Source organism: Parasteatoda tepidariorum, chromosome 1 (genome assembly GCF_982258835.1).
Source record: "Parasteatoda tepidariorum strain Cologne lab strain chromosome 1, Ptep-v5.0, whole genome shotgun sequence".
Lineage (NCBI taxonomy): Eukaryota > Metazoa > Arthropoda > Arachnida > Araneae > Theridiidae > Parasteatoda > Parasteatoda tepidariorum.
Genome location: NC_141755.1, coordinates 57067072 through 57093853, shown reverse-complemented (window position 1 = coordinate 57093853; position 26782 = coordinate 57067072). Strand labels below are relative to the sequence as shown.

The 26782-nt window shown below is 28.4% G+C and overlaps 1 protein-coding gene across 2 annotated transcripts in view; it reads right to left on the bottom strand.

The window, feature by feature from the left end:
* Positions 1–8121: 8121 nt before the first annotated feature.
* Positions 8122–26782, bottom strand: part of LOC107454251 (very long chain fatty acid elongase 7) — a 28640-nt gene continuing 9979 nt past the window's right edge. The window contains exons 1-8 of one of the 2 annotated variants that reach the window (XM_043043030.3): positions 26331–26488; positions 23973–24024; positions 22676–22866; positions 19437–19517; positions 16323–16379; positions 14711–14816; positions 12448–12584; positions 8122–9529 (exon numbers count right to left, since the gene is read on the bottom strand). In XM_043043030.3, coding sequence (XP_042898964.2) covers positions 9284–9529; positions 12448–12584; positions 14711–14816; positions 16323–16379; positions 19437–19517; positions 22676–22866; positions 23973–24024; positions 26331–26378 — 918 coding nt within the window. In that variant the 5' untranslated portion in view covers positions 26379–26488 and the 3' untranslated portion in view covers positions 8122–9283. Of the gene's footprint in view, positions 9530–12447; positions 12585–14710; positions 14817–16322; positions 16380–19436; positions 19518–22675; positions 22867–23972; positions 24025–26330; positions 26489–26782 lie in introns of those variants that run through there. The other variant, XM_043043031.3, reaches the window with a different exon arrangement.

The following is a 26782-nucleotide window of genomic DNA, read 5'->3' as shown; positions in this document are numbered from 1 at the left end:
AAGGAACAAAATTTACAGTTAAAACATGACCCAAAACCAAGTCAAACATGGATAAAACTGATCAAATTAACAATAAAAGTACATAAAAAGTGCAGTAAAAGCTTAAGACACCCAATTTGGAGTGCGGGGTTCTGAATCCTTAAGTGTCATCACCCAAAATATCTTCAAGTGTCTTTTTTATGATACATTTGATAATACCCCTGCAGGTCGAATTAACAAGACATTGAATTTGATTAAAATTTTTGAAATGTTCTCCACGGAGCGTTCGGAAGCGTGGACAGTATAAAATTAAATGATCAATGCTTTGTATTTCTCCACAATAATTGCAATCAGGGGCTCTACTAAAAAATCTATTTTGATACTCACCAAACACGTCATGGCCAGTAAGAAATTGATTAAAATAAAAATTCGCCTGCAGTCTACTAATATTAGGATCCTTAATAAACTTATTCGTTTGTCTGCCTTTCTCGGAATCCCGCCACTCCTGTTTCCAACGCATGAAATTATAGCCTTTGACCAATGTTTTGACCAATGGCGGTGGAGCTCGGGACCTCAATGTCAACATTGCCGAGACTGATGGTGTTTTTAGCAACTCGATCCGCCTCCTCGTTGCCTTCAATACCAATGTGGGCTTTTACCCATCCGAGAAGAATATTTTTCCAGATTTGTTTGGTGTTTTCTATCAATTCAGAATCGGGATTAGGAGTTTTTAAAGCTTGTAACGAGGAGAACGAATCAGAGTAAATAGTTGCATTGGGATATTGGATATTTGCAAGCCATGTCGCTCCCCCCTAATGTACAACTTCCTAACCTTGCAATTTTGAGCCTAATCCAGAAGACAGGGGATCAAGCATTGAGAGAAATTTGCCTTCGTGGAGGTCTTTTTGATGGAACTAACCCAAATCCGCTTTACATAGAAAAAAAACTACGAAAACTTCCCATGGTTAGCCTGATGACAAGAGGACTCTAATCCATGATCCTTCTACCACTGAGGAAACTTTTTAGCACTCTCTTCAGTACGATCCAAGTGCAGAATTCGTATCGGCAAACCATTGATGAGATACGAGACTGGGCCACCTCATTGGGAGACGTGTGTTCTATCCCCTGAGCCACTACGATTCGTATTTATATATTTACTGGTTTAATTTTGAACACAAAATGGGCACTTAAGGAGATAAATAAATAAAATGAAATAAAAATTGCTGAATTCACTTGCGTCCGACTGACCGAAAAGTTAACTTGAACTTACTTTTTAAGAGAGTTCCAAATTAGGTCAGGAATTAATTGAAAAACATGCAAGTAACTTTGTTTTTCTCAAAATTCACAGATATATTCATAAGTTCTAATATAGTAAAAAAATCTACATTTTGGAAAATATTGGTTTCAAAATATTTTCAATTCGTAGAAATATTTAATGAGAAATATTAAAAATATGCATAAAGATAATAAGAAACAAAAATTATATTCATAGGCAAACCGCTTTAAAACTTTCTATATGATACCGTCTTTCGTTGGGCGGATGTCAGTTTTCCCATATTTATCTTATGAAGGAATTAGATTATTTTAAGAAAAATTTCCGCATTAGTTTTTTGAATGCTTATTGCCTTGTAATATAACCCAGAAACACGATATCTAATCAGTTTTATATTTACATCTACAATGAGTAATCATAAGAGGAAGAGTTTATCCCCTTCTGTTAATTTTAGAACCGTTTGTGCAAGGAATTTGTGTCTTGGAATTTCGAAAGCGAGTGCAAGGGGCAAATTTAGCCTCTGATCCTAAAAATCGTTCAAAAATTTTTGTTAATACCTTCGTGCGAAAAACGAGTTTTAATCACATGTTGACTATTACGCATTGTTAGAAGAAAATTAGGCATGTTTTAATTATTTAAAGGTAACACCAGTTATATCTACTAGCTTGCAGCTCCATTAGATTAAAAATGCGATTCGAGTTGATGTCTCGCTCATTAATAGTTATATTTATGTTTGATCGATTTGGTCACGTAAACTAGAGCCCCTGAATTAGAGAGACCGACTTATCCGCCATTTCGGAGCAAAAGCTTTTCCTCTAATAATGAAGAACTGCAAGATGTGGCAACTTACTGCTACAACCGACGTTAACATAAACTAGGATAATCGGCAAAGAAACGCGTGCATCTGTTTGCATTGTTTATTGGAAACTATTTTCAGATACTTCTGAAAATTAGCTGTAAATTTTATTAGCGGTTGAAAGTTTTAAATAAAAAAATTGTGCATGTGCTGCATGCCAATTACATCAGTCTTATTTAAAAATGATTTCAAAGTAAATTTGGCAAAAAAGTTTACCATCTTTCCCATATATTTCTAGTTGAGATTCTTCAAAATGAACTTGCGAAAATATTTCGGATACTTTTTTTTTATTGTCATGCTTAAATTAAATCGCATTAAAAGATTTAGGGTTTAAAATTTTAAAACCTATAAAAATTTCCAACACAGAAACAAGTAATTGCAACAATTTAACACAGAATTTCAAAGAAAAAAAAATTTTATATATCCAAAAATATATTAAAGATCGCATATAATATAGATTTCTTATGATAAATGTAAACAAACAGTTTGAACTTTAAGCGATATATTACCATAAGTAACTAAATAAAATAAAAATAAAAGAAACTTAAATGAGTCAGATCTACTAGTGATCTGATCTATTAGTGAAATACAATAAAAAAACAGGTAAATATTCATTTTTAACAAAAGGAAATATTTAAAAGTTAATACAAAACTTGACGATTCTGAAATCGGTTGTACGAATACTTATTCAGCCAATCTCCGGTCCTTGTTTATTGGTTTTATTTAGCACAAACACTTACAATTGTTAAATAAATTAATAAATGTCGTTTAAAAGTCATATTTTAAATAAATATGTAGGGGAGAGTTGGATAAAACGGGATAGTCGGACAAAACGGGATACGTCGCCTAGGGACTAGACTATTGCAGCTATCTAGTGGACAACGACAGAAACGTGTTATTCGACCGTGATTATATCATTCTCGGTGCGTACCGTCACGAGATCACTATTTGATAGAAAGTTGTTGGTCTCAGAACTTTTTTATTCTATTTTCTTGCCATTTTCTACATTTACGAGCGTTGTTTTCTACATTGTACTGCCTACATATATGGGAATAAAATTCCGGTGAGTATTAAATTTTATAAACCATTTATTTACCAATATTTTTATGTGCAATCTATCTAATTTTCTTTTCACATTTAGGCAGCAGTCATGTTTATTTTAAAAAGTGTCGGAGTCGGACAAAACGGGACACTTATGAGTTGGATAAAACGGGATAGAGTTTTTTATGTCCCGTTTTATCCACCTATTTATGTGTAGGATTATTACCTTTTAAAATAGCCATATATTAATGTAGGCCTAGGCTTTTTGAACAACTTATTTATATTAGCTATATATATTTTTGAAAAATTTAGTCTCTTTACATAGTAATGCAAAATTTGTTTATTAACGTTCATTATTAAGCATTTTATTTTCGACTCTAGGATTTCACATTTTCTTTAGAACTAATTTTAATGTATTTCTCTGATGAAGACTTAAGCTTTTTTATATGTAAACTTCTCAATTTTCTGGATTGCTCAACTCTATCTACATTCAATTCTAAAAAGAATTCTTCTCATTGTTTACTGAAGAATTTAAATACTTGATTATTAAAGAGTCTTTCAGGGATGTTGCTCAGGGATGTTGGAGTAAATTAGAAATAAAAGTGAATTAGAAATGGAAGAAAAGGAAAGGAGGATTAATTTACAAAAAAGAACCAAGAGAATTGAAGAAAAAGCTGCTAAGAAATCTCTCTTAAGAGCACAAGGCACATCTCGACAACGAAAATTGCGGAAATAAGCCTTAATGTTTGAAAACTCATAGTCTTTAAAAACAAATATAGCATCATATTTTTTTGTGTACTTACTTATAAAACAACAATCTATATAAAAGTGTTTGAACAGTAAAATCCCATGAATATAGTTTATAGAAATATTGCTTTGCAGTTCTCTGTCAGTTAATTATGCTTTTCACTTAGTTTTATGCAAAAAATTAAACATTGTAAATCCTATCCCGTTTTATCCAACCCAGGCATGCTAAAACGGGATATGTAAGAGTTTGCAAATTAATTTTTTTTTCTATTTCACAGTCAGTAAAATTAGTTTAAAATATGTTTTTTGTGTGCTTCCATAAATGTTGTAGCTCCAAAAAATAATAATGTATGGTTTTCCTTAACAGATATTCCGTAGTAAATAAAAACAATAATGGTATCCCGTTTTGTCCAACTCTCCCCTACTTAATAAATGCAATTTTCAATGAAAAGTCTTATATTTGGAACATAGTTAAAACTGTACAGTTCAAGTAACTCTGAAAGTTATTCAATTATTTTTTTTTTTAAATAGACGAAAACAAGCATTAAAAAAATAAATTCTAGCAACTTAATATCGTTTATACTCTCTTAAAATGAACGAGTGAAAATAACTCAACTTGAGTGCTATTTAACTCTTTCATCCAGATAAAACCGACCTTCTCATCTTGAGTTAAAATCACTCAAGTGAAAGAGTTGTATGGAAATAGCTCAATTTGAGTGAAAAAAATTTCACTCAAACTTGAGTTATTTTCACTCGAGTTTGAGTGATTTTCAGTATTACCTGAGTGAATCGTTTTCACTCAAACTTGAGTGATTTTAACTCGTGTTTGAGCGATTTTCTGTATTTCAGTTAAATTGCAGTCAAAATTTTTACTGTTAATATTCGAAATTTTTGTACTTAGTGGTGCCATCTATCGTAAACGAGAGAAAATACTATAGTTTTCGTTCCAAAAAAATTCCTTTGATAGAGAAAGCCTTCGATAGGAATTTTTTGTATCCTAACGTTTGTTGAATTTAAATTTCGAATTAGATAATATAGTACTCGTGAAAGATTTCGCTGTGAGCATATCGACACTGTGTGGGATTCGAACTGGCTTCCCGTCTGTCGTGAGATTGACCGACTAACCATCTCGGCTACAGTTCTGTGTCAAGACGGCTACAAAGAACTAATGAAAGAAAAGAACTACAAAGAACTAATGAGCTGGGTCTTATTGGAGAGGATAAAGTTTTTATTTGTTAAATCAAATACGGTGAAAACACAGTTAAAAAAAATTTTCAGAGTTAACAGTTTGAATGGCAGCATTTTGTGGTTATCCAACTATTTTGATTGTATACGGTAAAACAACACTTAAATGAATTATTACTTAAGAGGTTTTTTTTTATGAAAAATTCCTAACCACTGTAGATTTGAGTTTTTTTTTTCCTTTTCCCTAAGTTACGTCATTTTTCTTTGAAGTTTAATTTTTAAAAGTAAGGAGTTCTAAACGAATTTTTAAAGTAAGCAGTTTTATAAATATTATGCTCATTTAGGTTCAATTGAAAATACTATGAGTCATTTTTTTCGAACAAATTTATTCGTTTAATTTATAAAGCTTTATTTTCAAGCAATAAAAAAGGTATATTGTTTTAAATTGCCTAAATTTTTTTAAGACAAATTTCTGAAACTAAGTGAAGAAGACCTTAGAAGCTAAAAATTCTGGATTAAATACCCTTTTTCAAACTCAATTTTGCAAACTCTTTTGATATAAATTTATTTAAAATTCAAACTGTATATTCGTTTTGATTAGAAAAAAATAAGTATAATTTTTGTTCTACAATAATCCTAGCTTAGTATGAATTCGAATAAAAAAATTAACTAATTAACATTAGCTACTTGACTTTACTTTAATATTGTTTTTACCATAAACTTTACTCAAGCTTAAGTCAAAAAGAAATAAATAATAAAAATTAATGAAAACGACATTTTTAATAAAATTACTAAAATACAGAAATATTTAAATACCTAATTTTAGGCATATTTTAAACTAATTAAATTGTATCGCTTCTGAATTATAAATAATTGCAATTAAATCAAGTATGTATTTTATGAATTTTAACTATTATGAATATAGATAGTGTACGTTATTTCCGTTATCAATATATATGCTTAGAATTTTTACCTAATTGTAAGAAATTAATATATAATCAAAAAGAAAAAATATTATAAAAATTTAATATACCAGCCAGGAAAGCAAGATTGAAGACATCAAACTCTTTCAATTTTACAACAATGCAAAGTAACTGCAGTTTTTCTGCAGATTCATCAGAAAGTGTACTTCTGAAACAATGACTGCATAATTACTTCAAATTTACTGCAGAATGACCACGGATTTAAAGTTTCAGTTTTTTCTAAATTTATGATTTTAAAGTGACCTCACTTAAACTACAGTAATTTTGTAGACAATAGCTAAAAGTTTTTTCGAAATAAATTACTGAGAAATTACTTCGCATTAGCTGCAAAATAACAGTGTTTTTACAGTTAAGATTGCACTACAGAAAATTTGCAGTTAACTCTAGAAAAACTACGTAATTACTTCAGTTCTGTAAAATAACTACAGTTTAACAGCCTACAGTTTATAGAAAAATAGTTTGTATAATGTGATAAATACTTTATGAAATAAGAAGATAGTATTAATTCTGAATTCCAATTAAATAAAAGCTAAAAACGGGATAAAAACAGAAAAATTCAAAATGCTGCTTAATTTTTTTAAATATAATATTTTCCACTTTTTCCTTGAAGAAGTATAGAATGATATGAAATTAATTATCCAGAAATGTTTTGTACCAAAATTATACATAAAAAAAACTAAAACATGGATATAAATTTATTATATTAAAATAAAATGTTAAAACTTTAATATGAAATCTGAAAAAATTCTAAAACTCTTATCAGATATATAATATATTCCCACATGCTTTGACAAGGACTCTAGCAGGGAATCAAATTTTTTTAATATTTCCACATTTAACACTTTCAATTTTAATAAATTTTTTTGACAAATAATTTAAAAGAATAGTATATTTTATTAAAAAACGCTGAAAAACAGCTAATTTAAATGGAATGTATAAATAACACATTCAAAATAAAAGTATTTTCAAAATAAAAACAACAAAGTATATCTACTTACTGAAAAGTAAAACAGCGTCTTCTTCAGAAATACCGCTGTGAACTAAAAGTTGTTTTAATTCTTCTTAATTCAAAATATTAAATGACATATTCTCCAGAAAAAAAAAATTTAACGTAAAATGAAAACGAAGACATAATCTATTTAGATCACAGAACATAACAATTTTATTTAGATTTATTATCGTTTGCTTTTTAAAATAAAACGATAGAAATTCCAGCTTATATCTCGCACACAATTAAATAATAAATAAATCACTCAAGTTTGAGCTAAAGGCACTAAAATATTGCTTAATAAATACCACTCAAGTTTGAGTTAATGCAAAGCAAGAATTTCGCTCAAATAAGAATGTTTTTCACTCAAGTTGAGTTAAAAAAATTTAACTCTTTTTTGAGTAGGGGAAATAACTCTTTCATTTTAAGAGAGTATACTACATATATAAGTAAATAAATCCATTGAGTAAATAGATCCTTATAAAAGAAAAACATTATTTATAAGTGATTTTTATCAATTTTTTTATTATTGATTTCGATCGAAAATAAATAAACATCAACTGAGAAAAAAATTCTGATTTAATTACCGTACTGTATAGTAATGATATAAAAAAGAAAAGCAAAAAAAAATAATTTAAAGAAAATTTTGGAAATGAAACAAAAATATACGACATTTAAACCATTAATTTCGTAATTTTTCAGTTCATACCGTAGGGGTTTAACGAATATTCAGATCTTCAAAATTATAGTTCTTATTACCACACATTTTATTCAAAATACTCAGTTGAAAAGTAAATTTAACCGAATAAATTATTTCTATGCCATGGCCAAAAATATCATAATAATTTTCCCATACTTACCAGAATAAAAGATTCTATATTTAAATGAATCGATAAAGTGGCGTAATTAATATCAGAGTAACAATAACTCAGAAAAATATTCTTTTACATCAACTTATAAGGCTTTTTTTCTGTGTGTTTTCGAATCTAAAAAGAGTGATTTGCTAGGGGTTTTGAAGAATAATGTTAAACAATTAAAGCAATTTTAGAAACAAGGATTATGACTAACATTTCAAATTCATAAGAAACTTTATTACAAAAATCAATTTTATTAACGAAACCTGATTACAAAAAATACAAAAACAAGCAACAACATTTAAATTGTAAAGCACAATCTTCTATCATTTAGATGTCTAGAATTTACAGTAAAAGCAGTATCTATAATTGCAGAGCTTAGACTTATAAATAGAAATTATACAAAACATTTTAGTGCTGTCGATGCATATATTTCTCAAATGAGAAAAGGTAAGCTCTGACTTGAAAAAGAACATCAATCAATAAGATTTATTTCAAAAAAAGCCTGCTTTTCTAATCAATTTTTAATAGTATATAGTTAATAACAAAACATCGTTTAAAACTAAAGTTCGTTTAAAATTGAAGCATCATTTAAAAATTTGTTTGCTAGAAAATTTGTTTTGCCGCAATGATTTTTTGAGAAACTGTCTACACAGTTACTGAAACGAAAGAAACTGGACAATAAAAATGAATAATGCATTAAAATGCAACTATTTTTTAGGTGATATGATTCGTTAATTAAACATATTGTTCTGTAATGACTGCTATTTATATATTTTCAGACTATTAGAAAAAAAAATTCCCAAAATTATGAACATTAAGGGTTGCAAATTAATATTTCAGCAAGGAAAAAATCAAAAACACCATTGCAATCTAATGAGTCAGTAATAAAAAAGGCAAATAAAGAACATCAAAACCAGTTTGACTGCCAGAGAAAAGGAAGAGGTGTCGCATATAATTGATTTTCAACTTCAATTTATTGCCTCCAGCATGTTTTAAAGTTTTCAATCTCGCTGTCATTATTAATGATTTGAATTTCCATTGCATTTTATAAATATTTCTCACTTAAGTATTAATTTACGATTACGCACAGTTGTTTAGCTCCATTTTTGTTAGGAATTCAAAATATATAGATTAAGGGTAGTCATTAAGAAACATCTTGGTCACTGCTGCATTTTCTTTGCATTAATAAAGAAAAGATTTTTTTCCTATATTCGGGTGTGAAATTAATCTCAATGACCAAGACTTCCAAATCAAGCAATCATTATGTACAAATTTTTAAAAAATTGATAAACATTTCAATACAAAAGAAACTTACATAACGCGTTACAGTTAGCGATAAATATTCAGTTTATCTGTTTTTATTTTAATTAAAATTTATTCTAATTTCTTTGTTTCATTCTTATAAGCTTCTGGGATTCCATTCTTGTAGGTTCCGTTTTTGTATATTCCATTTTTCTCACTCTTTTTTTCACCTCTATTATAGATCTTACGATAATAGTCGATGAAAAGGAAGAAAAAAAGTACCGTTAAGAAAAATGAAAAAGCAAACGTTAGTTTAGAGGTGATGCAACCAATGGAAGACATGATGAGGAGATAAAAAGTCATAAGGAAGAACTGTGTCTGAAAAATAAACATTGTCTGTGATTATGTTTAAAATCATTAAAAAACACTTTGTTATGTAACAATAATATGTTAAGGAAAAGTATGTTTCGAACTTGAAATATGTTAATTAATTAGTGCAGACGATATTTTAAGTTACGAAATCAAACACCAAAAGGAACATTCCTTAAATTAACCTACTTTTTTTATGATATATTTGGATTTCCGACCTACAAAATGTAGGATGTAGCCGTAATTTGGGAAATATGGTCCCAATAGTTTGGTCGTAGCAGTGGTTCAAAGTTTGGACTCCTTAATGTTAATTTTTTTTTTTTTTTTTTTTTTTTTGCGTATTTCGCCCAATTTCGAGAAATTGTTAGCAAATTGAAGGTTTTTTGCATACACATATAAAATTCGTTTGTCCAAAGATAATTCTATGCAAAAAATAACTTTAGTAAATATTAAATATTTTTTTTTTATAATCGTCGAAAAAATATTTATATTGAGGTATACAATCTTTTGAATCATTTTTAAGATAGTAATTTCACATGACAAAATACAAAATTAAGAAAAAGTAATTAAATCATTTCAAAAATTAAGCAAGTGGATAAATAATTCCTGAGAAATTTGATTTCTCAAGAACTATTCGACCGATTTAGCTCACATTTTCCATGTAAGCCTATTCTCTTTAAAATTCTGTGAAGCATTGCATACTTTACAATTTACAATTTAAATAAAATAATAAAAAAATATTTACTAAAAGTTATTTTTTGCATGGAATTATCTTTGGAGAAATGAATTTTTACAAAAACTTTTCAATTCACTTAAAGTTCTCGAGATATGGGAAAATATCAACAAAAAAAAAATAACATTATGGAGTCCAAACTTTAAATCGCTCTTCTGACCAAACTATTAGAACCGTATTTCATAGATTTTATTTTATTTTTATAACAGTCGTTGAACAGCTGACCCAATTTTTGAGTTTACAACTACTAATGTTCAACTCCGTAGCCTTGTAATTTTGAACCCGATCCAGAAGACAAGGGAACTCCGGAATCAAGTATTGAGAGAAATTTGCCATCGTGGAGGACTTTTTGATGGAACTAACCTGTTTTTGCATTACATGGAGAGGAAGACCACGAAAGCCTAAAGGCAAGGATAGCCTAAAGGCAAGGGAACTCTAACATATGATCCGTCTACCACTGAGAGTATTTCACGCCAGCGCTGTAGTTCATGCAAGCCGGATGCGGAATTCGTATCGACCAGCTATCGCTGGGATTCGAACCCGGCTCACCTCTTTGAAGTCGAACTCTCTATACCCTAAGCAATCGTGACTCATATTTCAAACATTGTGGCTACCCCCTATATCTTGTGGATCAGAAATCCAAATCCGTCGAAAAAATGGTATGTTTTTTCAGAGAAAATGCATTTTCTGCCTGATTTCGTAACTTAAAATATCGTCTTCACCAAGTGAAAACGTCTGTGAAGATGTGATCATTTAGTCTAAAATTATTCAAGGCAATCGCTTTTTTTTCTTTTTTTCACACACTTTACCTTGAGACAGTTTTCACAACTTAATTAGCTTTAATTATAGCAAGACGCAGAATCTGGAGACAACACCTTTTCTTCTGATATACATTTTTTCCCCAAATAGTTTTAAAATAAAAATATCGCAACAAATAAAAAAAAAATTACAAACTTTCTCAAGATACAACACCTTGTTTTAATAAATCAAATTGAAGTTTAAATCAATGTCAAATATAATGCTTTAACTGTTTTAATATAAGTGTAAAAAAAATCGAAATTGTTCTCGATTTAAATGAACTATCAATATTTTTTATAACAAAAATTTTTTTAATTCCTTCATTTTTTTGCAATTAAATAAAAGTTAGTTCAATAGTTTATAAATTCATTCTCAGAAAATAAAATAGAGTGATCTTCGTGTACCAAGACAGTACTTTAATGTTTTATTTCCTATTTTTGATATATTGTCATTATTTGGTTAGGATCGTGATTAAAGATAAAAAATAATGATTAGAAGTAAAAATAATGATTAGAAATAATAATGATTGGAAATAATAATAATGTTGCCATTAGGTTCTTAAAAATTGTCTATGCCTTAAGTAAAATTTTTGACTTACATTTTTGACTATGTACCTGTACTACGTAAAATTCTTTACAATTTTGAATTTACTTTTCATATTTGTTAATAGCTCTCAAGATTGAAACTTTATACGTGTATTTTGTAGATTCCTAAGCATTTCACAGAAACTTAAAATCTTTTTAGAAAACTCTTTGTGTTATGAACATTCAATAAGAAAATTTCTCAATATTTCTCAAGCTTTCTCACTATTTAAAAAAAAACTTAAAATTTTTTTTCTAAATTATTTAAATATCTTGTTCTAAATTATTTAAATATTTGTGTCATTGAGATAGAAGTAAAACAATGTGAAGAACGTAGAAAATCTCTAGCTGCTGATCGAACGATTGTTCACGCCTTTCTTGGATTCATCATTCGTTTGAAACTGTTTTTCCCATGGTGGGATGTTTTTTATGTAAAAGATATGAATAATTATTAAATACAGCACTATCTCAAAAAAAAAAATAAGATAGAAGCCATTCAGTTTTTCAACCAAAATATTAATTATGAAGCATTTCTCTCAACCAAAAGTTTGAAACTGTTACAAAATATTATTTTTACCCTTGCATAAAAGTTTTAGTTGAAATAATAGTCTAGAATAAAAGATAACAAAGGCTCTAACTCATCGAATTACTGAAACGTTTACTAAATTAATAGTGACTTCAAATAAAAATAAGGAGGTGCGCATGAAGAGTTAAAGGTCGAGAATCTTACTTTTTTGTCAAAATCATTTTTTCGTTTTTTGGGTATAAATTTTAAAACGTAATGGAATGTAGGTGTGAAGTAAAAAAATACTTACGATTTGAAAAGTTGTTAAATACTTCTTCCACCACACATATTTTTGATATTCTGGTCCCATTGCGGCTATACCATAATAGGTATACATGACGATGTGAACTATGGAATTTAACCCCATGAAAACTGCAAGGTACCCACCTAAAACCGGTGTTTATAATTATTAATATTAGAAAAAAATATCCGTGATAAGTGTGCAAATTTAAATAAGTTACAATTTCAGTTGCTCAATTTAACATATGTTACGATGTAATCAAGTAAGATGCAATACAATACAAATTGAGGGGATATTTTAAACTGCAGGCAGGGCAGGAAGATAACCATCAATCATCTTCAATAAATTCTTTATCGGTCCGAAAGTTTAGGCAACTGAAAGATTTTTCGAACGCTTGTTTAAACAAAACAAAAAAAAGAAGGTCAGCTTATACAAATTCAATTTACAAACGCACAATTTATTACTGTCTGATTGTATAAACAGTGCTTGATATTTGACTTTTACTTCAGATACTTGACTGCATGGTAATAAATTATAGCAGTTTTACCAACTTGCTTTCGTGTGGGAGGGTGGAATCCTCTAATTGAAATACTGACTACTTTCCGGTTAGCTACAGCACTCAAATCTCAACTGGAGCTCTTGAGTTGGATAACAATGCAAGTTTTAATCCTTTTCTGACCGCCTTGCGATAATATCAACAAAATACCTTATTGCAAAACACAAGAAAAAATTCCAAAAATTTTCCAAATAGCTCCAGTCTACATTTCCTTACTGGGCTCTATTCTGAATGACAATAAAAATTCAATCCTTTCTTAATCATGACAAACGGAATTTAGTACGACTTCATTGCCAAAAAAATATTTATTGTCTGCCAAATTTCAGACTATTTTCTGATTAGCAAGAGCAATGAAAGTTAACTGGAGATTTTTTTGGATGAGCGCACAAGTTTCTATTGTTGAGAGTTATGAGCAGAATTTATAGTCACATTATCGTCTGAGAAAAATTGATCATCAATCAAAAATTAGACCACATTTCGAAAAGCTAAGTACACTTTAATTAGAGCTTAATTCAAGATAATGATAGAAATTTCCATTGCTTCCTGACAGCAATTTTATCTTGCAAATTTTATTAAATTTAATTGCAAATTTTATCTTTTATATTGTTGATATGTAGAGTTCAGTGTCAATTGAAATTTCAACATCTTTCCGGCTAGCCAGAATTTCAACTAGGCTTCCAAAATTTTCTCTGGAACAGTATGACTGAGGACAAAAAAGTATCAATTATCTATTAAATTTTGCATACAAATTTACATTCATTTAATCGACAATCAAAAATATTTTTCCACTTTCTGAAATAAACGATCGAGCAAACACAAAACCAAGAAAAATGAAAAATAATAAGTAAACATAAATTTTATAAATTACATTTTTCATGGGAAAAAAGGCAAATTAATTCCATATTTGCCACACCTAAAATTAAATTTAAGACAAAAAAGCCATAGTGCGCGTCACTTTCGTCACCATAGTGCGCGTCACTACTACCGCCACAAAAATATCCCCCATCTAAACACACACGTTTCTCTCAAGTTTTGTGTCATAAATTTTATGTTTTAGGTGACTAAAAAAGAATTATTTTCTCCTTTTTAGTTCACTTGAAAAAAAAAATTTTTAATTTTTATATTACGTTACCTTTATACTCTGAGAAAAAAATATGGTCAAAACTATCAGAATACTTTAAAATTTACCGCGTTTCTAACTCTACAGGAACACCAAAACGCCCGATAATTTTTACTGAATCGCTTTAATAACAGTTTTTGTAAAATTAACAATAAAATATAATTTTGTAATAAATCATAAAATTTGATAATTGTGGTTAAAAATCGGTAATTTTATCATAATACCCTAAAGCATGACATAAAATCCCTATATTAGGTTAAATTTACTTTTCAGTTTTGTATTTTTTACTAAATGTGTGGTTATGAGAACTGTTATTTTCAAAACCGAAATTTCCGGTTAACTGTTATCATATGAGTGGAAAAATTACCAAATGAATGGTTTTAATGCGGTATATTTTGGTTTTATTACCCGAATTGTAGGAGCTTATTTAGCAGAGATGTCATTACTAAAGAGTACGTTAATTTTACAAGAATTTTCTTTCCCGTTTTAACTGTGGTAACTCATTCCGCGATAGGTTAAAAGCATTTTTAAGGAAATTTCTATTTTAAAAACATGAACTATTCGTGTAAGTGGAGCAACTTATATAAATCACTTACTCGTTTCTGATCGAAATCCAAAAAATCCAAAGACGGGAACAATGGCATGATGGAAGACATGAAGAGGTGTAATCATGTTGTTTTTTTTACTCAACACCAGAAACACCTAAATAATTTAACACGAAAATTAGTTTATTAAAACAAATTTTAAAAATATATGATACGGTGCTGTTGAAAAAAAACGTCTTTTTATTTTCTGTAAAAAAAAACAGCATTTTTGTGAAAAGAAAATGTTAAAAAAACACGGAAAATTTAATAAGGTTGTTAAACAAAGATTTACGCTGCATTTATTTTAGAGTTACTTAATGAATCATGAATTTCAAGTGACCCTAGTATCTCAAAAGTTATTGAAGATCACAAAACATCTTTTGAAGTCATATACACTCTATAACATAAAAATACACGCACCAAGAAGCAATCATCCGATTGCTTTGAAATTTCGTATGCATGAATGTTTTGAACAGGTATGGCTAGAATGATGCCGACTGGGGACGTATTGTCTTTAGCGACGAATCCAGCTTCCAACTGTGTCCTGACGATCATCGAAGACGTGTTTGGAGACGCACAGGGCAGAGGGGGGATCCTGCCTTCACTATTGCACGCCACACCGGCCCTCAACAAGGCATTATGGTCTGGAGTGCCATTTCCTTTGACAGCTGGACTCCTTTGGTCGTCATTAGAGGTACACTTACTGCACAGCGGTACGTCGACGACATCCTGAGACCTGCTTTGCTACCGTTCCTTTTGCAGCGCCCTGGGCTGGTTTTTCAGCAGGGCAATGCCAGACCACATACGGCACGTGTTGCTTTGAGCTGTCTGCAAGCTTGTCAAACTCTTCCTTGGCCTACCAGATCACTAGATCTCTCTCCCATCGAGCATGTCTGGGATATGATGGGAGGGCGATTGCATCTGGCACGGAATGTTGATGACCTCGTTCGACAATTGGATCGAATTTGGCAGGAAATCCCGCTAGAGACCATCCGGGAGCTTTATCGGTCTATGCCACGCCGTGTGTCAGCTTGTATCCAGGCTAGAGGCGGGTCAACACCTTATTGAACTTGTTACTGTAACTCTGCAATAAATTATTCAATTATTCTGAAATTTTAATCATTTACTATTCTGTTTATTGTCTTCCTATCCACCAATTTCGACCAAATCGATCCACCAAATCGACGCACCAATTCTTGGTGCGTCGATTTTTTTGCTGTAGATTGTATTTGAAAAAACTTCTACACGTCAAAATGCAACATTCAGAATAAAAAAAAAACATAAATAAATACAGCATATTTTGTAATATCTATCTTTGATACATATTTTTAGATTCCTTGTCGTAAAGGAAATAAAAAAAGTACACATGTTAGGGGTCACAAATGATAATTAAGGGAGAGAAAAGCAAAAAAGCTAAAGCAATCTGACGTCTGAATCTGAAATCAAGAGAAGTTCCTTACTTAAACAATAATTTACATCCTTACTGTGTAGTCTTATTAACTTTATTTTTGCAAGGAATCGAAAAATATATATTAAGGAACATTAGATTCAGGAAATAAATTAAGGATTACATTACAAAACATTTCGTATGTATTCGTATTTTAAAATATATATTAACACTCACCGTGTCTAGTAACTCTATGTATCTTACAAAATATAGCTGATATCCCAAATCAAAGACCTATAAAATAATTTAATTTATTATCATAAAATAGCGTTAGTAATTTTACGAATATATAAACGCTATTTTACATAAAATGACTAAAATGATCTAAATGATCATATAAATACATTATTAAACATAAAATGACTAGAATGAGCTTATAAAGACACTATTATACATGAAATGACTAAAACGCTTCAACATAGAAAAACAAAATATTTATCAAAATTTAATTTTTTTAGATTGTCCAAACAATTAAAGAAACATAACTAAGTAAAGCGTGCTTACTTCAGGTATTTTAGTCAACTTAAAAGATAATTGTAAGCACGGTGCGCAAACGTAAGATATTAACAAATTTTAAAGTTTTCTATGCTGTTTTCATTCAGGTAACTTTTTATTTAGGTAACTTAATATGTAACTTTTCCGCTATAAACCGCTTAGAAATTCAAAAATTAATTTTTTTTTTGTCCCTTTCCAGTGAGGAAATAGTTATATTGAATGTTTGAGAATTCGTGTTCCGTCTAAAATCAGGTGATTTCGTGCTAATTAAAACGAAATAGAGTAATGAAATAGAATTCAAAAATAACTGAATCGTTATGTAATTAGTCTCAAAACACTTAATATAAACTATTATTTAAAATTTAAATTTGTAAAGGAAATACCGTAAACCGGGGCGAGTCTACACATCCAGGGGCGAGTCTACCCATTTTAGTTTTATTTAATTTTCACTATTTTAAATTGCAAATAAAAAAATTTTACCGACGGAGGACTTAGTTTCAGACTCTAAGGAAGATGGCGCTGTAGTAGTTTGATCCGTTTTTATTTATTTGGTGTCTTTTTAACCGACCTGTTCAAACGTCTTTTGAGAGATTTGTATTGAAAATCAGCAAACTTTTAGTTGGTGCTCTGTAAGTATATTATTATTATTACTATTTTCACTTTGGTTAAGTAATAAACTTATCTAAGACTAAGATTACATTAATTTTATATGAAAAAAAACAAAAAGAATGTAAGTTTGGCTGTTGTAAACAAAAAGCCAGAATTCGCGGGGCGAGTCTACCCATTCGTATTTTGTTTTAATAAAGCATAATAATATAATTTAGAACTTTGTTTATATTAAAATTAAGTCATTTTAAATGAATTTGAGTATATTATTTTAATTCTGCATTGATAAATTTATCATTAATAAGAAAATTTATAGGTTAAATATAGATGTAAATATAAAATATGTTTATTTTACCTATTTTTTCAATTTTTATATTACAAAGTTAACTTTTTTTATTTAATGCAAGTTAAATAAATTATTATTTATTATTACAGATGGTTCGAAATTATATTCGCAAAACAAATGGATTTAAATGTTACAAAAAATGCCATGATTTTGTTAATAATCTTTAATTATTATTATTTATTAATTATTTAATTGTAAATTTATATTAATTTTAATTTATTTTAATCAACAATAATCAGAAAAAAATGTTATTTTATAATGTTAATGATTATAAAAACAAAACTGTGATCAAAATGTGATAATCCATCAAATACTCAATTTGTGTTATTTTATGAATAAAAAAATGGAATATATAATAAAGTTATGAATTTTACTTCATAAATATCCTATATAGTAACTAAAATAACAATTTAATAGTAAAATTTGATTATTTACAATGTTAACATTCATTTTAGTAGAATGGGTAGACTCGCCCCATACGAGAGATTTGTCAGCAGTTCTATAAAAATATACAGTAACAGCGTAACTGTTAATATTTTCTAAAATCGATATCACAGCTTTAAAGAGGGATAAATAGCTATTCCGAAACACCTATTAAAAGCCTTTTTTCTTTAATATTTACAAAAGTTTGACAACTTGAAAGTTGACAAACTGAAAAAATGGGTAGACTCGCCCCGGTTTACGGTAACAGTTTTTACACTAAATATGTATTTTTGTAAAACATCTTTCATTTGGCCTCTACTTTTGAGATGATAATTTTCCAAATTGGATTTTCGCGTATGAAAAAACCTTTAGATGCACAATTTTTGAAAGTCAAGAACTAAAACTTTTCTGAACATATTTTTTAAAAAAATGCAAAATTATATTACATCAACTACATAAATGAACTTTTATTATCAATTGCATTGCACTTGTATACCACGTGTAAAAGCAAGAAAAACGTACTTTTACATCATTCATTTGAGAAATCATGTAGCTTTACTTCATCATGTATTGCTTAGCCATCATTGTGAACTCAAAAGTATTTTTCAAGAAAAGTGTAAATTAGTTTTTTAAATTTATTTCAGAATTATTTCTCTTAGCTATAGAAAAATAGATTGGTATAACTAGTAGACTTAAAACTAATCATCTTAAAATAATTTATTAAAGAGCAAAAATTACACAAGGAAACATTTTTTTATGCTGCATGAGATTTTTTAATGGGTCTAGAATATTTTCACGTCACTGATTTCAAATCTGCAATCGTTCTCTCTCTCCAAGCTACAGGCTTTTTTAAATGACATTTTTAGTCTATTTTTTGTTGAAATGAACAAGATTAAGAACTCTATATATAACAAGGAGTCGCATAAATGTTGCGGCGTTCTTCTAAGGGAGTTACAGCACAACATCAGGAATAATACTCCACAGGAACCTTTGTCTTAAAATGTCGTCATATGTCGCTAGGGGCGTTTCCCTTCTATTAATTGTTTCTTAAAGGATTCTAAAAAATTCTTAATGGGGATGCACCTCTAGCAGTGTAAGGATGCATTTATGTGTATGGGGTTTATATTTAATTTTAATACTGATGATGGACTTTAATTCCCCTGGAAATTTGTCTCGAAGTTTACGCGAGCAATGTTACACATAACGTTTTTAAACTTGTACATTTCGACAAAAAAAACTATAAATCTGTAGTTTTATGAACAAAACTAATTTCAAATTTTAAATTCCCACATCCGAATAAGTCAAGATCAAGTATTTGTATAAATTCAACGAAACATTTGTTCCCCAGTGTTATTCACCCCTTTCAAATTAATAATTTGTTGTTTTCTTACATATACAACAATTCATTGAAACAAACTTACTTCTGGAATTATTGGCGTTTCATTTTCATTGAGTGAACCACAAATGAAATTAAACCCTAAGACAGGTATGAAGAAAGCACCCTATAAATGCACAATAGATTAGGTTCAAACAAAAAAGATATCTATTGCAAACAGGCAGAATAAAACACATAAAAATATGTTTCTGTTTTTAGTATTTGTTGATTGAAAATAAAGTAATATTTTTAGAAAAAATTATTTTACGTGCTTTTAATTTCGAAATATGATTTTACATAAAATTGAAAACTTTCAGAAAATTGTTAAGAAAAGCAAATTTAGCAACATGATTAAAAAATGTTTTGTCATAACTGCCTCTATGCTAACAATAAAAACTGTTTAATAAAAATTGGCAATACGTTTTAATTTTTAAAAAATATAAATTTGAAAAATTTATTTTCCAGAAATAATGAATTCTGGAGTTTTATTTCCATGCAATATTAGCAAATATTTGAACTTTAATACTATGAATAGTAGGCATTGTAAATTGACGGATACGACATAGTCTAACTGGAAAATCTGATTTTTAGCAAACTGCTGACATCACTTTGCAATGCGCCTGTAAATCTCCTTGCAATAAGCCTAACAAATGATTTTGGCGATTTGCAAAAAGGGAAGTTTTCCAATTAGCCTATTACTTATACGCTATCCATGTAAAAATCTTGAACATTTATATTAAAAATGTTCACAAATTGTTCCAATTCCAAAATATATTAAGATGTGTTAAAATGCACGTCAGTTTTTTCTTTTTATGCAATGGAATCCGGTATTTAAAATACTATTAATAATTATAAGTTTAATGTATTTTTTAATAAATAAAAGTAAATTGTGGTGAATATTACAAATTTTTAAATGATAGATAAAATTTTGCAACAAAATTTGTATCTTTTAATATCTTGATTTGTGAATATTTATTTCTGATATGAATTCATAAAGTTGAGACTCCAAAATGTGTATGTCAATTTTTGTATGTATGTAATTTTCCCCCATAGAACTTAAATAATAATTAGAAAGGTTGTGACCATCAAAACATGGAAAATAATTTTGTAAAAATAAGAATTGTTGTATTTTGACTAATTTTTTCCGTCACTCATTTTTATGCTAATGATCGTATAACTTCTAATTCTACTTATTAAACTGAACAATTTAATTTGAAATTTTATGTATGAAGATTCTTACAAAAATTTCCTACAAAAGCCACCAAAAACATGATTCTGCTCACACTTCGAAAAATAAATTATACAATAACTGTTACGACTACTTCGTTTGTTTTTAATTTTACTAACTCTTTTTTGAAGTTTTTGTTCTATTTAACATTATTCATTAATATATTTAAAATGTTTACTTATAAGTTAATTAATTTACTTGAATTAAGTTAGATTAAACTTTAATGATATTGTTTAACGCAAATAAAAATAATATGGCAAGTTTTCGATACTTATGTAATTCTCATCATTTTATTGTAATAAATGGTGTATATTTATTTTATTAATATATATATATATTTGAGATACATTTTCAAAAAAACAATCATTATTAAAAAGAATTTTCGTTAATTTTTCTCTTTTTAGAACGAATGAAGGAATTAATTAATGAAATATAACGACACATAATTAAAAGTAACTAAACTATCTAAGCAACAAGTTTTGTAACAGCAAAACAATAAAAAACAGTATATTCTTGTTTAATTGGTCGTTCCAAACGAATTTTTGTTTTTTACCATGAAAATTAATTTTATTTACAAATATTATAATTCTAACACTCATTTCAACAATTACAACTCATGAGTAATAAACAAAGGTATTCATATTGGTAAGTTTAGTACATTTTTATATAAGAAAATGTCGATATTTTCTTTAACTATTATGCGTATTACTGCTTTCAATAATTTTAAACATATAAGTTTGCTGTCCTAGCAATGCGAAAATGCCAGACAGTTTTAGTCAAAGTACGAGCGAATTACTTAAACAAAAATACCAGATGACCATAAATTTAGTATCTACTGAGCAAGAAAAGGATTGCGAAGCGATCCGAAAAGGATTGTGAAAGCTGATCCGAGAGTTGGCGAGCGATTACAAGCCAATACAGTTCAAATCAAAAAAATCTTAAAAGACAATAGCACTTCACTGATAAGCAATTAAGAAAATTCTAATTAGAACATAAAAGCCGTGATGGCTCAGGGCATAGAGCTTTTGTCTTCCAATGATGTGAACCGGATTCAAATCCCAGCGATGGCTACTCGGCTCGCACTTATCACAGTGCGGACGCATAATTTACTATTAGACGGATCATAGGTTAGAGTCTTCTTGCCGTCAGGCTGACCATGGGATGTTTTCCTCTCAATGTAACGCAAATGCGGGTTAGTTCCATCAAAATCTAGATCCAGGAGTTCCCTTGTCTTCTGGATTGGGTTCAAAATTACAAGGCTGTGGAGTTGAACATTAGTATAACCGTAAACCAAAAATTGGGTCGGCTGTTCAACAACGGTTATAAAATGAAATAAAATTAGAACGTAAACAGTTAAATGAATTGAATTTAAATAGTCAGAATTTTGTATTTTTTTTATTTTCTCATTTTCGACATGTTTCAATGACAAAAACAAGTTATCAAATTTAACGAAAGTTTGCATAGGAAGACGACTCTGAAAACATTTAACCGGGTTAGATTTCCGGTGGAAACAGAGAGGTATTGAAAGACGATGATTAGAATCACCTTCAAGCTTTATCAGGCCATCAAACTGGTTTTAGTGTTTTCATTCTCATCATCCTAAATCATGATTAGCTGAATTTCGAAAGTGTTTTTCATATTTTCTCACTGGAATATTGAATTTTGTCCCCTGATGATTCATGCTTTGACACGTTCAGTTTTCGACAAATATATATTTGGCGCGATTATCATAGTATATTAGAATATGTAGGTTTACCAACCCTTTATTAAGATACATATATACGTAATTAATACAACTTTAAGCTTGGTGTTCTGTTGTGTTTTTTTTTTTTTTTTTTTTTTTTTGTTTTTTTTTTTTTTTTTTTCAATTGTCGCGTCTCTAAAAGAGAAATCCTATATTTCAAATTTTATTTTTATTTCTATGCAATAAATAATAATGTAAATGATGTAAAATTAACAAATTTTTTCTGAAATTTCTAATACTGCAAATAAATCCCACAAGAAAAGGATTATAAATTAATATAGTGTTAAGAAAGAAAATTAGAAAAAAATCTCACCCTAAAAAGGAAATAAAGATAAAATATGACTAGGCTGAAATTATAAACTGTCATTAACTTTCGCATTTGTATTGGCTTCCGGTTCTTCATAATGGCTGGGCCTATAAGTTCGACAAATAATACATAACAAGTCACGGATACGATCATGGGTGTGATCGTTCGTAGGAAGAAACGTTGTCGAGTAACAGGATCTAAAAAAAGTAACATTGTATTCATGTAAGAAAATTACATATAAAAAAAAGCTTATATAAATTTTAAATATTAATAAAGATTGTTCAGTTTGATACTTAAAACTAATACAGTATAAATGCAGAAAAAAATCTTTAAATAAATATTTAGTTAAATATGTAAAGTTCAAATTTATTAATAAAAATGCATATTTGATTATATATTACCTATTTCCAGTACTCATTAAAAAAAGATAACAAAATAATGAAGGTATCAAACTATAAAAGGAGTTGATGGGAAATAACAAAATTATAAAAAATACAGAAACACTGTAAAAAATTCGGGATCAAATCACGGTAAAAAGTATCGGCACTCGGGGTGCCGCAGTAGATTCTTACCGTAACAATTTTTACTGATACGGGTTACGAAACATAATATCTGATATACCGTTATTTTTACTGTAATAATTACCGTAAAATCAGGGAATCCCTCAAGTTAAATAAATATTGCTGTAAAAATCACGGTATATTATTTTGCGGCAAAAATGGATTTTACGGGTGATGTACCAAAAGTTCCAGTACCTTATTCTTTAATTTGATCCGAAAGTTTTTACAGTGTAGGTAATAAAATGATAAAGGTAACAAAACAATAAATAATACAGGTAAGTAACAAAATATTGTATATAATATAACTATGAAATTTATTGATAGATATGAAAATACTTTCCTAAAAATAGATTATTTTATACTATTGGTATTTCACATTGAAAATTGTTTTCTTATTTTTAGACAATAAATTTACATTAAATCAGTATTTTTTCAATATTTTCCTTTTTTTTACAATTTAACATTATAATTTGAAATCTTTAAGGAAATAGTTACAATTTTAATTGAGCGTTCAAGTTTTTATTTATGGTTATTTGTTTAAAATAACATAATTGAGCTTTGCTCTAAAAAAATTTTTCATTTATTTATTCATTTATTGATAGACAGATATATTAAGTTCAGGAAATTAAGATTTAGGTTTAGGAAGTACGAAAATATGGTTCATGATCATCAAATTAAGGATCTCACAAAGTTAAACTATATTATGATTGATCATGGTGAGGAATTTCTAACCGCATACTCACCCCCGCCGGACCATAAGTCATCAAAATTTTCGAGGATAGTTTCCATTTCTATCTAAAATTGTGGAGAAAAATAAATATGAGATAGAATAATAATACCAAACACAGTAAATAGATACCAGGTGTGACTCTATTATGGTGAAATAAAACGCGATGTTTTCCTAGTTATTCTGACCAAAATAAATAAATAAAATTCAATACGAATGAATTTCTAAAATCAATAGTTTTTTGTGCATAAAAAACGTGTAAATAGTCACAAATTTTGAACCTATAAAAAATTATGGAAAAGAAAGTTCTGCACAAAAGCGCAATTATTGGATTGACGGAATGTCTAAACAACCTCTTTTTTACATATACAGAAGGAAATGGATTTTTCACTAGGACAAATAAAAGGTATACTATGAGACTTCAAAAAATACTTGAAAAAAAACTTTTTGACATGTTTAGAGCCGCCCAAAGAATTTCCCAAATATAGCCTATATAGAAAGCTTTTAAACATTTTACATGCATATGGTTTGCTGACACCATAAAAAGCCTCTTCCTGAAAAATATTAAACAAAATCGTGATTCTACAAAATTTCTGGAAAAAGCATTTTTGTTCAAAAGTTTGGCCCCTAAAAAACAAGAAAATGGCCATGTCGAAATTTGACCACATGACTTAAGCAATATAGCGTATTTAAGCTCCAAATTCATGCATAATTTATTAAGAACCAAACTCTATTGTTAAAAACACAATTTAAATGCCAAAAAAATAAATATTTTTGAAGCTGAATGCATCTTACCAAAAAAATATTTCTAATATTTTTCATGAAAGAAATTCATTTTACAATACAGAAACCAAAACTAATGCGCTTAGAACAACCAACGTAGTTAAAGTGTCTTTAATAGTGTTACTGCTACTACCGCTATAAATATTATTAAATGGCAGGTAATATCAAGCAAAATAATTTAAATTGATTAAATTGAATTTAAAATAAGTAAAATTGTAAGATTGTGTTATACAATTTGGCACTCATGAAAATGGACGGAGAATTTCTGATAAATAGGAATATTGGGAATTTTTTGTCACTATTGGTGATATTTTAATTTCATTTAATTCTTCAGTAATTAATTTTGCATGAATAATAATTTTCTTCATACAAAATTGATCTACATTATACTGTTCAGTATAGAATAGAAGTAAGTAAATAATTAATAAAAATTTAATACGATATATCATAGAATGAAATTTATTCACCTAACATTTTTAAGTTTCCCTGCGTGAAATTAATAGAAGATAAAATCTGCTAAAGTTATCCAATCTATGTTGATTTAAAATGAGTTTATCAGATTTATCCGTACTTTCAAGACAAATAAATACAACTCCCCTTTGTTTATTTTCCAATTCATAAACTCCTTCTTACTAGAAAAAAAAAATATTATTTTCATTGTTCTGTTAACCCTTGCTAGTTAACTAAACATTCAAGTTGAAAGTTGATTTCATACAAAATTAATCTATATTATTTCAAAATTATTTATCCTTGCCTTGCTTACTGTTAGCCAAACTGCAACATATATGTTATAGTAAAATTATTATTCATATATACACCCAACATTATTTAAGAAAAATTATTAATAATTCAAATCTTTTATAAAGTCAATCAATAACATTCATGAATCTAACAAACAAATCCTCATTTTTTTGTCGCAAAAACATATTGGTTGAAAACGTACTGAACATACAGTTTTGTTTTTTTTTAAATTAAAGTTGTTGCCCTTGCTCACTATTATATTATAAGCCAAACAGTAACATCAATGTTATTACTAATAATTAAATTAAATATAAAATTGTTATTCATACACCCTACTTATTATATGTTCTTACTTAATAATTCAAAAACTTTTATATTTTCAATCAATGATGTTCTTGAGTACAACAGGCGAAACTTCGTTTTTCTTTTTTATATATTCCAAAAAATTCGGTTGTAAAGTACTAAAGATACATTTTTTTTAATTAAAGTTCTTGCCTTTGCTTAAACTGTTAATAGTAAGCCTAACCGTAACATTATTATTATTATTACTAATAATTTTGAAATTATAAAATTGTTATTTATACACCCTACATTATTATAAATTATAACTTAATAATTCAAAAACTTTTATAATGTCAATATATTCATGAGTCCAATGGGCAAAACTGTTTTTTTTTATACATATATCCCAAAAACATAGCGGATGAAAAAGTATTAAACTTACGAGTTCTTTTCAAATAAAATTACAATATTAGAGCTACATTTTTTAACAACTATCTTCATATCGTATAAATAAAAAATATTAACTTAGTATTTTATGAAATAAAAAAAACTCAGTATATAATTTTACCTTTAAATCCTCGACTATTTTGTTCCCGTAGGACGTGTTAACATCCATGGTGGCCGGAGTTATTGTGATTCCTCAAAGTCACAAACAGAAAAATACCTCCAATTTTAATGGAAGATTTCGAAAATACCTTGGCAAAAACAATCACCTTGACTCTGTTTTTTGTTAATTTAGTTAAAAAGGTTTTTCCTCTTTCATTTAATTTTTTCCATAAGTGTGAGGAAAGGAAGAAAAAAAATTACTAAATTACTCTGTTTGCAAGTATAGTTGGGTAGGTAAAAGAGTTGTAATGATCATAGCATTAACAATTAGAAGGAGTTTTTAGTATGGTCATTTCATTGTCTGAAGCCATCCAAGCAAACAAGTCCTTTGCGTGCTTTATTAAGTTAGAAAAGCGTGACACGAAACGTACGGGTGGTGGTAATCTATATCATAAATGGTAGGGTTTAGCAACA